Source organism: Tyto alba, unplaced genomic scaffold (genome assembly GCF_018691265.1).
Source record: "Tyto alba isolate M040663 unplaced genomic scaffold, T.alba_DEE_v4.0 Super-Scaffold_11, whole genome shotgun sequence".
In the NCBI taxonomy this organism is placed as follows: Eukaryota; Metazoa; Chordata; class Aves; order Strigiformes; family Tytonidae; genus Tyto; species Tyto alba.
The window spans coordinates 5019282-5034578 of NW_024881273.1; the positions used below are offsets into that span (position 1 = coordinate 5019282).

General features: G+C 39.1%; 1 protein-coding gene across 3 annotated transcripts in view; it reads left to right on the top strand.

Annotated features, from left to right (window-relative positions):
• Positions 1 to 15297, top strand: part of TSC1 (TSC complex subunit 1) — a 28718-nt gene that overhangs the window by 10248 nt on the left and 3173 nt on the right. For 2 of the 3 annotated variants that reach the window (XM_042786661.1, XM_042786660.1), the window contains exons 5-22: positions 83 to 235; positions 2021 to 2165; positions 3217 to 3371; positions 3696 to 3769; positions 5216 to 5394; positions 5844 to 5953; positions 6188 to 6311; positions 6699 to 6811; positions 7186 to 7258; positions 8636 to 8734; positions 8834 to 9404; positions 10150 to 10193; positions 10820 to 10986; positions 11877 to 12059; positions 12324 to 12434; positions 13004 to 13126; positions 14135 to 14322; positions 14431 to 14589. In XM_042786661.1, the coding sequence (XP_042642595.1) occupies positions 83 to 235; positions 2021 to 2165; positions 3217 to 3371; positions 3696 to 3769; positions 5216 to 5394; positions 5844 to 5953; positions 6188 to 6311; positions 6699 to 6811; positions 7186 to 7258; positions 8636 to 8734; positions 8834 to 9404; positions 10150 to 10193; positions 10820 to 10986; positions 11877 to 12059; positions 12324 to 12434; positions 13004 to 13126; positions 14135 to 14322; positions 14431 to 14589 (2771 nt within the window). Of the gene's footprint in view, positions 1 to 82; positions 236 to 2020; positions 2166 to 3216; positions 3372 to 3695; positions 3770 to 5215; positions 5395 to 5843; positions 5954 to 6187; positions 6312 to 6698; positions 6812 to 7185; positions 7259 to 8635; positions 8735 to 8833; positions 9405 to 10149; positions 10194 to 10819; positions 10987 to 11876; positions 12060 to 12323; positions 12435 to 13003; positions 13127 to 14134; positions 14323 to 14430; positions 14590 to 15297 lie in introns of those variants that run through there. The other variant, XM_042786662.1, reaches the window with a different exon arrangement.

A 15297-nucleotide genomic window follows, 5' to 3' on the forward strand; every position in this document is an offset into this window, starting at 1 on the left:
CAGATAGGTGAAAAAGAGTATATACCAGTTAAATATAAACGCCTTCCCTTTTTCTTCTGCGCTCTGCAAAATCCTCTATCAGCATCTACTGGACAAAATTAATGAATATATGGGCAAAGCTGCTACCCGTTTACCCACTCTCTCTCTACTGGGACACGTGATTAGACGACAACCATCTTGGAAACATAAGCTTTCTCAAGCACCTCTCCTACTATCATTACTTAAATGTCTCAAGGTAAGAACTGTCAGTGTTGTCCATAAAACACTTGTACATGTGATGTAAACATACATAAACAAGGAAGGTATTTATTTTCTATTTTTATGTCGTTTAGTTAAGCTGTGAGAAGAGATAAAATGTTGATTAAAATACTGAGCCACAGTGGAATTGTATCAACTAAATACTCTGTGCTGATCCTGTTATTACTGACAGTGTTGTTCCTAAAAGCCACTGCCACTATATAATTTTGAGTTAGGAAAGTTTACTAAAACTTTTCTACAAGTAAGTTAAAGACAGAGGGCCATTGGTGAAGTTGATGAATATCCTGAATGTGAGCTTAAATACAGTAACTTTCCGCTAGTGTATTCTGAAATTTGTGCTTATAAGGTCATATACTCTACTTGCAATGTAGATGGGGCATGCAGTATACTATTCCATGCTGAAATTACCTTGGAATTAGCAGACTTCCCCTTCTTAGCTACAGACCTGCTGGATTAGAAGGAGATAGTGTTTCCCTATGCTTTGGTTTTGTTTTTTTTTTTTCCATCTACAAAATTTTCAGTTGTTATACTGTACAGTATTGTGACAGTGAATAAAGAATGGAAAGTGTTTTGAGACCTAGAATGTGTTGTCAGTAGTATTTAATATGGTAGTGAAGAATTCTTATTAGTCATTTAAATCACATGAAAATGCACGTAGTAGTCAAGTGCCAGTGCTTTTCAAAACAAAAACACAACTAATTTGTAATGAATTTCTAAAGAAGCTGCAAGTACTGTTACTAGAACTTCTGACCTGCCTGACAAGACTTGTTATCCTTTTCAGTGTGAGTCTTACCTGATTGTGAAAGGAGTGAAGTGTGTCAGAAAGCTGGTGGGAGTAGAACAGATGTGGAAGTAATTAGGAATGTGTACAGAGGGATAGGGACGGACATGAAATGTGCTGTGAAAGGTTATGTCTGACTGAGGGAGAATAGAGGCTGCAGATTACACAGAGGAAGAAAAATCCATGACACTGAATATGTCCAATCAGTCCGAGTGGCTCTTGTGAGATACAAAGACCAGCTCAGTGGCATCTGGCCACAGGCTTACCTGTGCTGTTTATACCCCTATCCTGACAAAGCAGAGGAGCTGCCAAGGAAAATGCACCTTAAGCTGGGGAAGCAAGTAGAGACTCCACCAGGAAAGAGTTTTAACATTTTGTGTCCTGTCCTAAAATCTGATTCTCTATTACCGTCTCATCTAGCTAAAGATTTTTGGTGCCACATCCCTTTATCTCAGTGTAAGCCATGGGGTTCTAGTTATTGTTTGAATTACTGCCTTATGAAATACTTAGCAGCCAGAGTCATCAACCAGGTTTAATAGAAAAGCTTTTGACCCTGATGTTGGTAATTGGCCAACATCCTTGAACACCCTCATCAGATTTGCAGTTTCTTAGGGTCTGAATGCTGTGTGTTCTTAGCTCTGGGAAGAAGGAAGGTGATACGCAAGATGCTTCACATACCAGTAATTTTTCTCTACTCAGTTGTGGAACTGTGGTGATATTCCCTTTTTAAGCAAGTCAAATCTTCATGCAGAATAGCAGCAGCAGCAGAATAGGAGCAAGAATCCCAAATCTTTCTTCTTAGAGTTGTTCTGGATGAAACAGACAATATTCTTGGTTCATTAAATTATGGTAGGTTTCAGAGGAACTGTTTCAAAGTAGAGAACTTTTTCCGTGGTGATGATTCAGTGTTCACTTCATCCTTGGAAAAAAGTAATTTCAATGCTTTTAACTGACTAATGCAGGTTTTCTTCCTTCTTGCAGACTGACACAGATGTAGTAGTACTCACCACAGGTGTCCTAGTGCTAATAACCATGTTGCCAATGATTCCTCAGTCTGGCAAACAGTACCTTCATGATTTCTTTGGTATCTTTGGGCGTCTCTCAGCCTGGTGCTTGCAGAATCCAGGTGAGATTTCAACTTCGTTGCATGCAGTTATGGTTTAGTAGTATCCTTGTGACTTATGCAGCTGGTGAGCACGTTCTTTTGTGAGACTCTTAATGGTCTGAGATTATTTAAATGCAGAAAATGATATATTAAGCCCACAAGCTATTCTGTTCTTTGATAGTTAGCATCAGGGAGTGCTTTGCTCAAAATTTAGAAGTCATCTTAGATTTTTCCATGTGGTGCTGCTACTACATGAAGTTTCACTGGACCGAAATGCTACCGTGATGACAGCGAAAAGCAGAGATTGTTCTTAATGCATAGAGAAGGGAAAGAGCTGACATTTGAGGCAGATATTTGGGAATTTGAGATTCCCAGATATGGATGGGGAAGGGGAAGAAGAAACATGTAAGGTTTTCTTTTAATGTGCAACTATCAACAGTCATGAAAGTGTTGGTAAAACTAGTCTTCTCAGTTATAGCATTGGTTCTGGTGAATTGGTTTTGCTGAATTTGCTATAAGGTGTCTGATATCTGACACTGGTGTTATCTGTGTATGTGTCTCATGGCTGTATGAACAAATGCTGTGTTAAGCACATAGAGATGCTATTTAGAGGACCATTTTGCATTGCAAGTAGGATTGGAACTTAAGATGGCTACTAAGATTCAAGTCTGTCATGATTGCTTTTTGTGGATGCAGCTTTTAGTTTTTACCTTTGGAAGTGAAGCAAACCTTAGTTTTCTTTTTTAATCGTTCAGTCAGTCTTGCAAACTCTAGCTCATTATCTAGAGGGGTTTCAGGTTTTAACTTGAGTTAAAAAAAATGCTGTGCTTTGAGAATGACAGGATACTGGCTGGAATTAATGGTCCATATCTTAATTTTTGATTTTGCTGTGAGCTGATGAGTAAGTGTTGCCTATTCTCTTAGAAGACTTCACAGTGTCGCTAGGGACTATTTGTATCTCAGAAGACTTGTTCCAGTTAACATTTCAAATTTAAAAGTACGTTGCTTGCATTCTTAGAAGTTTTGTTCTTTTCTCCAATGTAATGAAAAAGATTCTAACTACTTTTTCCAGGTCATGTGGCAGAGATTTATCTTGTCCATCTTCATGCCAGCGTTTATGCTCTCTTTCATCGTCTTTATGGAATGTATCCTTGCAATTTTGTCTCCTTTCTGCGTTCTCACTACAGTATGAAGGAAAACTTGGAGACCTTTGAAGAGGTAGTCAAGGTAAAATGCAGCTCATCTCTATATTATCCGAGACAAGGAATTCATAGCTGTATAAAGGCAGGTATTTGCCAATTTAATACACTACATCAATTTAACTGAGGGCTGCTCAACAAAACAGAATAAAAACTGGCTATTGGAGGACTGAAATCTCAGTTGAGAGCAAGGTCATCTCTTGAAGCTGTGATGATGTGTGTTAGCTTTATCTTTTAAATGTAACACTGAACTATTGGGATCAGTAGGTTGCTCATCAGCTTTGTGTAGTTTAGTGCGATCAAAAGATACTGTACCGATAATACATACTTCTTCTTGCTCTTGCTCATCCAGCCAATGATGGAACATGTGCGAATTCATCCAGAATTAGTGACTGGATCTAAGGACCATGAACTGGACCCACGAAGGTATATATGTTCACTCTGCTATTAGGAAAGGCTATAAATGAGCAGCTTTTAGCTGGGTTATTTCAGAAGGCTTACAGCAGAACCTTTTCTGTCAGCTACAGTGTGTGCCAGTGGTGTTTTGACACCCATATTCATAGGTACACCAGGTAAACATGTAGACTTTCTTAATCCAAGCTTACAGCTGGATGAATACGCAAAAATTGTTGTGAAAGGCCATTAACAACGATGTTGGGGCTCTAAATTAATTTTGTCTGGAATAGAATCTGTTTTCTTCTTAACAGTTGACTTTGTCTTAATTTTATGACTTAATGATCAAACATCCTCGTAAAGTTCTAAAAGAATTTGCTTATAATGAATAAAGAGAAACTATCACTGACCTGCTTCATTGGCTTAAGGTTTGGGTCATGTTTTTGTGGTTTGTTGAAGTACTTGGTGGGATTTAAGTGTTTAAAATGGCTTCAGTGTGTCTTGTTTTGGTACCTAGATATTGGTTCAGTTAACAGATCAATTCTTTTAACAGGTATGTCTTAACATTATCAGCTGTATTAGTTTTCTTTAGAAATAGGCTCATTTGCCTGCAGCAGCACCACTTGCTGCTTTTCTCTTGTCTCCACAGGCCCAGCCACTGAAGAGGACAAATTGACTCTTGTTGCTGCACAGTAGTGCTCTTGCCCTGCTTTTCAGAGCCACTAGGAAAACACTACTAAATGGGAACCTATTGAGTATCACAATGCTCAATTTTGCAGGCTTCTCCCAGACAGGGGGGAGGGTGGCACCACTAAGGAGTACAGTTGGCACAAAACTACCAGTTGAAGCCTTCTGATTTGGTATCTCACACATAATATCTTACATTCAAAATCAACTTGGCCTTTAATAGACAGCCTTCTGTGCTTTCTCTTCTTTACAGTGAACTTCCATCCCCTGGAATACTGGGCAAATCTAATCTGGCTGCTTAGTTTAGTAAGAAAAAGTTTTCAGAATGAAGGAGGTAGTAATAATAACCATTCCTAAAACTTGGGAGGAAAAACACAGACCTGAAACTGGCATTGCAGATGGTGTTTGCTTAAGTAATATAAGATTCCTTCACTGCTGCTATGTCTAAATTTTGACTACCAACATCTGAGTCTAGTTGAGCTGATTTCTACAGCTGCTGAAGCTCAGGATCAACCAAGTCTTCGTATGCTGTTCCTCCTTTCCAGAGTGCTCCATGGCAGACCTTTATGGATCTCTGTGTCAAAGCCGTTTGTCTCCTCTTTGAGACCCCCTCTTACAAGTCATCTGGTTGCAATTTCTGTGTGGTGCCTTGTTCCAGTTTTGGTTGGGAGCATGCAAAGCTGTCTGGAACAAATGAGCCATCCTACAAGCCAATTCCTCATATCTCCAGGAACTCTTGTTTGTAACAATAATTGACTAACTTACTCTTTTGGATCCAAAAACTGTCTGCAGGTGGAAAAGACTAGAAACTCATGATGTTGTGATAGAATGTGCCAAAATCTCCCTGGACCCTGCAGAAGCCTCGTATGAAGATGGCTATTACTCTGTGTCTCGGAAACTCTGCACAAGCTTAAAACATCATCAAACTGACCCCAGTGCCAGCTATTACATTGACACACAGAGCAGCTATGGTAAGACCTACCTGACAGCTAAAGGGAATACCCAATTCCTGGAGAAATACTGGCCCTATAGCAGAAATACATCTTACTAATTTATCCTACTTGAAGTCTCAGTCTTAGGCACCAGAAAACTTAACAAAAACAAATGTGCTGTGCTCGTGCAGACATACAGCACGTTTGCAAAGTTGCCATTCCACTGCCTCTTCTTGCCCCATTCCCCCTGCCCCAAAACAACAAACCAACCAACCGCCCAACACAAAGCTGTATGTAGTATATTCAACAGAAATTTTCATGGGCTGGAAGAGAAGTCTCATGTTTGCCATCTACAAATGTGTGTGTTGGATGGGTTTGAAATGTTTTGGTTAAAAGCCTTTAAGTACTAGCCAGAGGAATTGTTGATTGGTGTTTGTGTTGGATACTTCTAATTTTTTTTTTTTTTTTTTTTTTTTTTTAACTTTCAGGGACTTCTACCCCCTATTCCACTCCTCGGCTAACACTATCACAAATGCCAGGGCAGCTACCTCAGATTCTGAGCCCACAGTCAATACGGCTGTCAACTGAGCCACAGCAGGTAAAGCAGAAGAGAAAGCACAGCATGCTTTTAATGCTTTGTACTTTGTAGTTTCTTACGACACTCTTAAAAATTCATGTTTCTGAGAAGCACTCTGAATTCTTCAGAACCTAGTGTACATTTCAAATTTAATCCCCATCGGATTTCCTGTGTCAGAATGTGAATACAGGTGTGTCACATGTTTCTTTTCCGAGCTTCATTGATTTGTGTTTGTTGTGTATTGCTTTTACATAGGTTACCATCTGGAGTCCTTCTGCAGTTTGTGGTATGACCACTCCACCAACCTCCCCTGGAATTGTCCCATCGGAGTCATCCCAGTCTGCATCACAACCTTACAGCAAAGCTTTTGGCACATCTGGTATGTGCTGAATTTTGGAATTAGGCCTTCAAGGTTTATTATAATAGAAATTCCGGCTGTAAATTTTACTGGCAGCTTCTTAAATGGGAATGCCACACCGTGCCATGTGATAGGCTTAAGTCATTATTTCTGTGAACTGAGTAGGTGGTCATCTAGAGCAGTGATAATGCAAACACTGAGGTAGGAAATAAGTTACAGTGAATGAAGTGCCAAAGTCTGAAGCAGGCCTTTTGGAAACTGTTCACTCTTATCTTGATAAGTAGTTGAAAGAGATTGAAGTAGTAAATGGTTGAGACAGGGTTTAAAAGTACAATTCTTCATATAGACTATACGGCTGAAAGGAGAAAGTGGGAGCCTGCTGAGAAAACTTTTGCTCCTCCTTTTCAGCAGTGGGGAAGGGAACGCCTTTGGGAACACCAGCCACATCTCCTCCACCCTGCACTTCAGATGACTTTGTGCATGTTTCACTCCCTTCAGCTGCTGCCACACCTCCTAAAAAGGTATAACAAGATTCTTCTGTCAAACAAATCCAGTGTTTTTTTTATGAACTTGTCATACATGCAGTGACCATAATTGAGAAAGAAGAAAATGAAGTTTTGCAATGAAATGCAACATTTTTTTGTAAAGCAGTTACTCTTATTTTTCTAAGTTTAGACAACTATTGCCGCTTCCAGTTGCACAGTTTTAAGACTTCTTCTATTGATTTGCTATTGAAGTCATCTATTTGCAGGAATTTCCTTTCTGTGAAATTGTCTGAGAGGCTTGTTTCCAATAAATGTCTGATGCAAAGAATCTATTTTTTTTTGTTGTTGTTGTTTGTTTTGTTTTTTGTTTGTTTGTTTTTGTTTGTTTTTTTGTTTTGTTTTGTTTTCAGGAGGACAAACCAGATTCTGGGAGGCCTTTACTGTACCGACAGCAAAATGTTACAAACAGCGATAAATCATTGGGTAAACTCAGTTTTCTTCTCCCTATTAAAATAACCTATTGTAAACAAATCCTGGTTTTATTAACACATGTTCCAATTGTCAAATGCTTTTCCACAAGTTTTTCTCTTTTTTTTTTTTTTTTTTTTCCCCTTCAAGTTCTTTGTAGTTTCAGGATCCTGCCTTAACATGTGATTCAACTTAAAACCTTCTTGTGATGCTTTTGATTTCATTATAACTATTCACCTTCAGAAATAGCTGGCAGAGTATTTTTTTAATTGGCCCTCATGCATTCTTACACATGTTTATATATACAGATCTACACTGAAGTCTGAAAAAATATAATAATTTTTTTAAAAAAGCTGATTCTTTGAGGGTGAATTTTTTTGTTAGCAGCAGCAGGTTGTATATGAAGTCTTACTTGAACATGTTTTATGTCACATGTCTGGATCAAACTATAAGGCTGCACAGAAGGATAGATACGATGCTCCTTTTTAAAGGCTCTTGGAAAAACTTTTTCTATCTACAATTATATTGCTGTACTTGAACCTTTTTTTAAAGTCCTGTGGAATATTGAAATCAACAGTGGATGGTTGAGGAACTCAGTTTCTAATAGGTAAATCTAGATTCTGTTTTCCATTCGCTGTCATCTACATCTGTGAAGCTGTAGAAAGAGATTTTGGCACTGTATTTGAGACTTCTGTACTGTGAATCTTTACCATCCTCTAAGTGGAGATGATGGTGAAATTTAAAGCTGGATTTCCTTGGTGAATTTGTATAGCAACACTGGAATCTAGCTTTCTGAATTATAAGTTAAGGACAGGCTAGGTTTTCTACTGGGTTCCTAATCTATGACTGAGCTATGAGCCTGAGGTTTCTGTCCTGCATGCTTTAGTGTGTATCTCCCTGAAAGCTGTCTCGGAGTTTTGATCAATAGCCAGATATTGTCAAGCTTTTATTACATCAGTTTGCTAAATTTCCTTTTTTCAGGTAAATACTGTGTCCTTGTGTAGCCAGATGAAAAGCTAAAGGGGACTTTAATGCGAATGTGGACATACAGTGGTCAATCTACACTTAAGACACTTTTTTATTTATTTAATGGGTTAAATTGCAAACAGCACATCCTTATTCATAGAGGTAGTTATCTGCACTTATTGTGCAATAGCAGGTGTTAAGTTTACAAAATTACGTTTTGGGATCAGAACCGACCAGTGATTGGTCTCTGAACTGGTTTCCACATGGAATGGAACAGGAGTTGGATAGCTTCCTCCTTTAAGGAAGCACCTGAAGGAGGGACAAGCTTATTCTAAGCACCTTAAAATAGTAAAAGACTTCTGTTTTGTGCTGTGATAAGGCTGGAGGAAGCAGCATCTATACAACTAATTTTTCTCTTTTCTTCAGACGCACCTGGTAGTAAAGGTTCAGTAACCTTAAGTGATCTTCCAGAGATTTTAGGTCGTTTGTCTTTCGAAGATAGTGTTGAAAAGGACAGAGAGGAAGGTAATTTCTGTCATCCTTACATATATCTTAACTGAGGAAATGTTTGTAATGTAGAAATACAAGATATGTAATTATGGTCCTCTCTCCCATTCTTCTCAGATGCAATATCTAAAGAGATCTCTGAGATCACAACTGATGCTGAACACATGGTGCCTAGAGGAGGATTTGACTCTCCATTTTACCGCACAAATGAAAGTCTGTCAGGCTCTCAAAAGAAGACCCATTCATCAGTCTCTAGTGTTCAGGGACACAGTCAGGCCTCTGAGCCTTTAACATCTTCTCTGGACAAGCCTGGGCCTGAGAGTGCACGGGAAACACCCAAACAAACATTTACTCCCATAGACAAGCCCTGTGGAGGCTCTGGTGAAAGCCCTGCTGGTAACAGGGAAGGAACCTCCGGGGAGATGAGTATTCTCACTCCCAGCCCTTGCAAAGTACCGGCACAAAGAAGAGTGGTGTTTGGGAGTGGGCAGCCTCCCCTATATGAGCACCTTTTTGAGGTTGCATTACCAAAGACTGCCTACCTCTTTGTTGGCAAGAAGACTGAGGAGCTGCTAAAGAAAGCCAAGGGAACCCAGGATGATGACTGCATGTCCTCTACTTCTCCCGTGGAAGTACTGGACAGACTGATACAGCAAGGGGCAGATGCACACACTAAGGAGCTGAACAAGTAGGTGACTGAAAATCTTACTTTGCATGTTTTCTTGTTATTCCTTTTTGTGCTGGCTTTATTTTAATAGCTGTGCCTGAAAAGCAGCCATGTCTGGAAATCTGCAGTGAAATCACATTCTGTGAAACATTACTGTTGACTGAGCTAGGGGGTCTGGGTGGAGGATTTTTACATTTGCAGTGGTAGCATGTTTGCTTTGATATAAAAAAAGGGTCTGTGACCATTGTACTCTTACTGCCTTCACTGACAGAGCTTGGGATAAAGAAGCAGGGCTGCTGACTGCTCTGCAAGTGTGGTTTTAGTACCACTGTTAGTGATGTTAGTGTGGAACTTAAACCTGATAAAGTAAACAAAATAGTCAAAAGCAAATGTGGAGGCCATGGGAATATTTATGCTTTCTTTCTAAAATACATGAAGCTAAGAACTGGACAACCAGAGTTAAGGTTTAGGTGTATCTGCTGTATTCCTTCTTTTCACCTTATTATGCTGTGTTGTGCTTTGCTCTTATACTGTTTCGATGCCTGAGAGAATTTTTCTCTAACTCCCAAGAAATGAGGCCCTGCATCACCTGCCTTTGCAACCTGCTGCTTGCATGGTTCCTCCTTACTCTCTTCATACTTACTGACCATAATTGTACTTTTATTAGGCTGTAAGCTTTTTTGAGGCGGGCATTCAATTTTAAAGTGACTTGCAGGGTGTTTGCATATTTAAACTTACTATTTAATGCTGGATTTTCATTTTTCAGATTGTCTTTGCCAAGCAAATCTGCTGACTGGACCCACTTTGGAGGTGAGGAAGTTTCTCATATGTTTTGGCAATCTGTTCGTCTATTATTAGACTTGCTTAAACAATGACCTGCATACTTTTTCTGCCACATTAGTAAAAAAAAATTAAAAAAAGAGGAAAAAAGAAAAAGAAGTCATGGTTTATCTGCTTACCAGATAGACATTTGTGTTCCAGTGAGATGAGCTGGCGTTTTCTACTCTTTGGAAAGTGAAAACTGCCTTCCCAACAGTTCTAGATGCTTCTGCTTTTGACATTTAAGATCTGCTAGCCTTCAGAGTAATGCTGATCACCTAACAGATTCTTCTACCTATGAAATACTACTTAAATCTAAAACTGGTGATTGTTTTTCTTGCTGCTTCATGTGTGTCATAGTTACATGCTCTTAGGCTTCTTTGCTGATGGCAAGCTTGGCTTTTTTTCTTAATAGAAGGATCAATCCATTTGAATCATGTACATGTTGCCCTGGGAAAATTGTTTAAAATTTTAAGTTTGTATTGGAGATCAAATAGCGCAGACAGATTTTTAAGTTGTAATTTCAAAGAACTTTGATTTGCTTATTTTTAAAAATATTTCCCATATGTGGAACAGGGATGGGACAGTGCAGTTCAGTAACCTCTTCTGTCTTCCAGGTTCCCCCCCTTCGGATGAGATTCACACCCTGCGTAACCAATTGCTTTTGCTGCACAACCAGTTACTGTATGAACGCTTCAAAAGACAGCAACATGCCCTTCGGAACCGTCGGCTCTTGCGGAAAGTGATTAAAGCAACAGCACTGGAGGAACATAATGCTGCCATGGTGAGTAGGGATACAGCTCTAGCAGTGATTGAAACACACCAGTGCTAGATCAAGTGTTAATTTGTTTGGCCAGTACCATTCAATTTAAAAAGAAGCCTCGTTTCTCACCCTGTTAAGTTGGTGTTTGTGGAAAGACTTGTGGACAAGTTATGTGCACTGTTAAAGTTATGTGCACTATTAAACCCAGTAGTTTCTGTTTGACTGTAGGCAGCTGGCTCAGTGGATGCCTGCATGCTTGGCCCCTGCCAGCACTTACCTTTGGATAACATTAAAGGCTTCACAGTTAATGGAGTGGTTACTTAATGCCTAGATAGACATCTTACTGCATTATTTGAAGTATTGTCCTTTCTCTCCTTAACTGAAGAGTAATAGAAAAAATGTTGAAAACTCAAATGCTCTTTTCCAGTGGAATTCAGTATGATAAAATTTGAAGCTATGAGTGCATTGAAGGATGTCTCATTACAGATTTAGGCATGTTTCATTCTGTATCTCCATATTATAGCTAATTCCATCAACAGTTTCACCTTTTGATAATTCAGTAGAAGAGCCAAAAATAGACTTCTAAATAGGTTTTGGAAGATGAACTGTTGCTTCAGCTGTGAAGCCCAAGTCTCTGTCAAAAGCGAGAGGTGCAGTGGAATAATCTGCTGTTGCTCATTGTGCCTTTGACTGAGTTTTCAGCATGTCTACTCTATCACCATATAATATCTTTCATCCAAAACCCAAACCAAACCCCAAAAGCCTTAAGAACATGCTCTCTGTAGAATGTTCTATCTATGGAAAAGTGCTATGCTTGCGTGCTATTGATAACTTAGCTAGTGATTTAGGACAGATGTTCTAACTGATAAAGCAGGTGTCTTGTCTGATGCTTCATATGGGGTTCTTAACAGAAAGATCAGCTGAAACTACAGGAAAAGGAAATCCAGGCCTTGAAACTGAGTCTGCAGAAAGAACAGGCAAGGTACCACCAGTTTCAGGAGGAACATGAAAATATAGTGGCTCAGCTTCACAGCCAGATCAGACAGCTGCAACACGACCGAGAGGAATTCTACAACCAGAGCCAGGAATTGCAGGTATGAAGCGCAACACTGAACAAAATTATGTTATCTGCTTACTGTGGTTTTAAAAATAACCTTCCTAATAACATGGTATGAGAGAAAGTTACATATCTCTATTAGAGATTCTGTCCTAATTCAGAATAGGACGGTGCGTAATTGGAAATTCTTAACTTTGTCATCATTCTTTTAGAATTCTCTTTTGTCCTGTTCCTCCAGCCATATGCCATCACTAGTCCTTATGAAAGTTTCAGAACCCTGAGTTTGTTTTTATTTGAACAGACCAAGCTGGAAGACTGCCGGAATATGATTGCAGATCTGAGGTTAGAATTAAAGAAGGCGAACAACAAGGTGTGCCACACTGAATTGCTTCTTAGCCAAGTTTCTCAAAAGGTAAGAAAACTCACTATTCCCAGGGTCTCCTTGTGTCTTTCTGTTGGTTTGTTTTTTCCTGATAATTTTTATTAGGTGCCTTTTTTTTCTTGTTCTGAAAGAAACCTGTGCTTAGTTCCATAGAATCTGATATAAATGGCCCCAAAACAACAGAGAAACCTATTTTGGTGAAGAAATTTTAAACTCAGTTCAAAGGCTTCTGAAACTTCTCATTTTGGATGCTTTTTCCACAGTAGGAATTTGTAGACTGAGCAATATGAACTTGTATTAAAGCTTTTCAGTGTCTTGTCATCTTAGAGATTTTGCTTGTATCAGCAATTGAATGGGCTTCTTGTGTAAGTGGAAGCATGATTATGTTAAGGGAAGCAATGCTGATATGGTAAAGTTCTGTATGGAATGTCACTAGCTTTATGGGAGCTAATTTAACTCAGTACCAATGATGTACTGGATTCTTCTCTTTTGTCTCCTGTTTTTATAAAAATACCCTGTGAACACAGTGCCTCTCAGCTGTGACTCTCCTGCTGAACTATTCATTCCAATGTTTGATTCTGTTCAATTTCTCTTTAAAGCTTTCCAACAGTGAGTCAGTGCAACAGCAGATGGAGTTCTTGAACAGGCAACTTCTGGTTCTTGGAGAGGTCAATGAGTTGTACCTGGAGCAGTTGCAGCACAAGCACACAGACACTACAAAGGTACGATCGCAGAGGTGCAGAGGCGGCCTTTTAGGAAGATGTCACTTAAGGTCATCATCAAGCTGTTCTCAGCCTTGTGTTCAGAATGAAGGAAATGCTTCATAACTTAACAGATATTTGGTTTTGAAATTGATTTCCAGGGCTTAGATTTTATATTTAACCTGTTCAGGTACTTTTTGTGTACTGTGTCATTACGGAAACCCTTCAGTGCCCTGTGCTTGAAAGCTAAGAAGGGGATGTTAGGGAGCACCTTGGAGTCATTTTTAGCCACTTGATGTAAATTCTTAGTAATTTTTTCGTGCCGAAGGCCAAGACTTTATTGTGCTCTTAATGTAATTGGCAGTAGACTATTGCTGGTAAAGTAACGTTGGGCTCTTACATTTGTGAAAGTGTATAAAGTAGGGTAGTACTGCTAGAATTCGTAGAAAGATCTTAACCAGGGTTTTACTGGGTTTTGTGATGCTCTGTTTTAAAATAAGCAGTCTTACTATGCTCAGTCATTTTTCCTATTAAGAGTTAGTATTAACTTCACTAAAACTTACGTAGTTCATATGGTTTTACTTCCTGACTTCAAAGAAACCTTTTTTTAATTAGAAGCAAATAAATTACACAACAATATAACTGTTTCTGCGTGAGAGCAAGTACTTAGAAGGCGGATAATAAGCCAAAAAAAAAAAAAAAGTTCTTTACTGGTATTTAATGAAGGTCATGTTGCAAGAACGGTTTTAAATTGACTTTGTCTATCCTAATCTGGTGCAGAACTGGCAAGTTTGCTTTGCTGAAAAGGGATTTTCATAAAGAACATCAATGTGCTAATAAATACCAGTGATGGATAGTTATTTTCACAGTAACTTAATAGTGTACATCCTCAGAGTATCCCATTTTCTATATCTGTTTTTAGAAATGCTTCTTTTATTCCATTCTGCTTTAAAATGTGCCTATTTATAGCATCAGAAACATGTCTAAATATTAATAAAAATAACACATGATCAAATGTTTTCCTTCAAGGAGGTTGAAATGTTGCATGCTGCTTTTCGGAAAGAACTGGAGAAAGCAAAATTGTGTGTTCAACAGCAAAGCCAAAGGCTTGATGCTTCCCAGAAACGGATAGCTGAACTGGAATCTCAGCTTGCTAAAAAGGACCACCTCTTCCTGGAGCAAAAGAAGTACCTGGAAGATGTCAAAATCCAAGCAAGGTAGGGTTTTCCTATGTAAAATTCTAGCTGTGCATTGACACACTCTCATAGTTAAGTCAGAATCTGGAGGCACCAGAACCGATGGATTTGGTTTCTTTTTCTGTTCAGAGGTCAGCTGCAAGCAGTAGAAAGTAGGTACAAGGCCCAGAAAAGAATCACACAGGCATTTGAGCTAGAGATCTTGGATCTGTTTGGCCGGTTGGAGAAGAGCAGCCTACTGAAAAAACTTGATGATAAAACAGAAGCAGCTGAAGCAGCAGAAGAAAGGTAAGGGTGATGAGGTAAAATATGCTGGACTCATGACGAGCTCCTTGGAAGTTGATATTCTTGTGGAATTCCTAGCACATGGATGCATCATCTCAATATTTCTGTTACTTCCCCTTTTTACAGACTGAATCTGTTTCACGACTCTGCACAGGTTACTGAGAATCCTTGACAAAACTGGAAGTGCTCATGAAGTACTTCTCAGATAGCTGAACCATTACTCAGAGTTTGAGAGAAACCTCTGGGTTGTCTCATAGACTGGTCTCTTTAATCTAAAAACTGTTACACTGTTGTTTTATATATGTCTACCCAAAGTGTCTAGGCTGTACTGTACTTTCCTTCAGATCATACTTTTTTTTTTCCTACACCAAATTCTGCTACAGCATCAGGGTACTTTCTTTCACTGCCAGCAGATTTGTGGCAATCACCTGTGCTTGGGTTAGGTAAAAGAAAGATCTGCAGTCCAAGGAAGATGTACAGATCTCTACCTTAACAGACCAGGAATCCAGTTCCATTCTGCTTTGGGATTACTGTCAGCTTTGGATTTAAAACACTGGATGTTGCGAAGCTGAGTGTGTGACCCTTTCCTGGTTATCCTCAGTCACTTCTGCTTTGCTACAGAACTGTGAAAGGAAAACTGTAGAAGTACACATGCAATAGCAGAAATGGAAAGTAATCAAAGCAACTTGCCTTGCCCAGCATTTCCTTTTC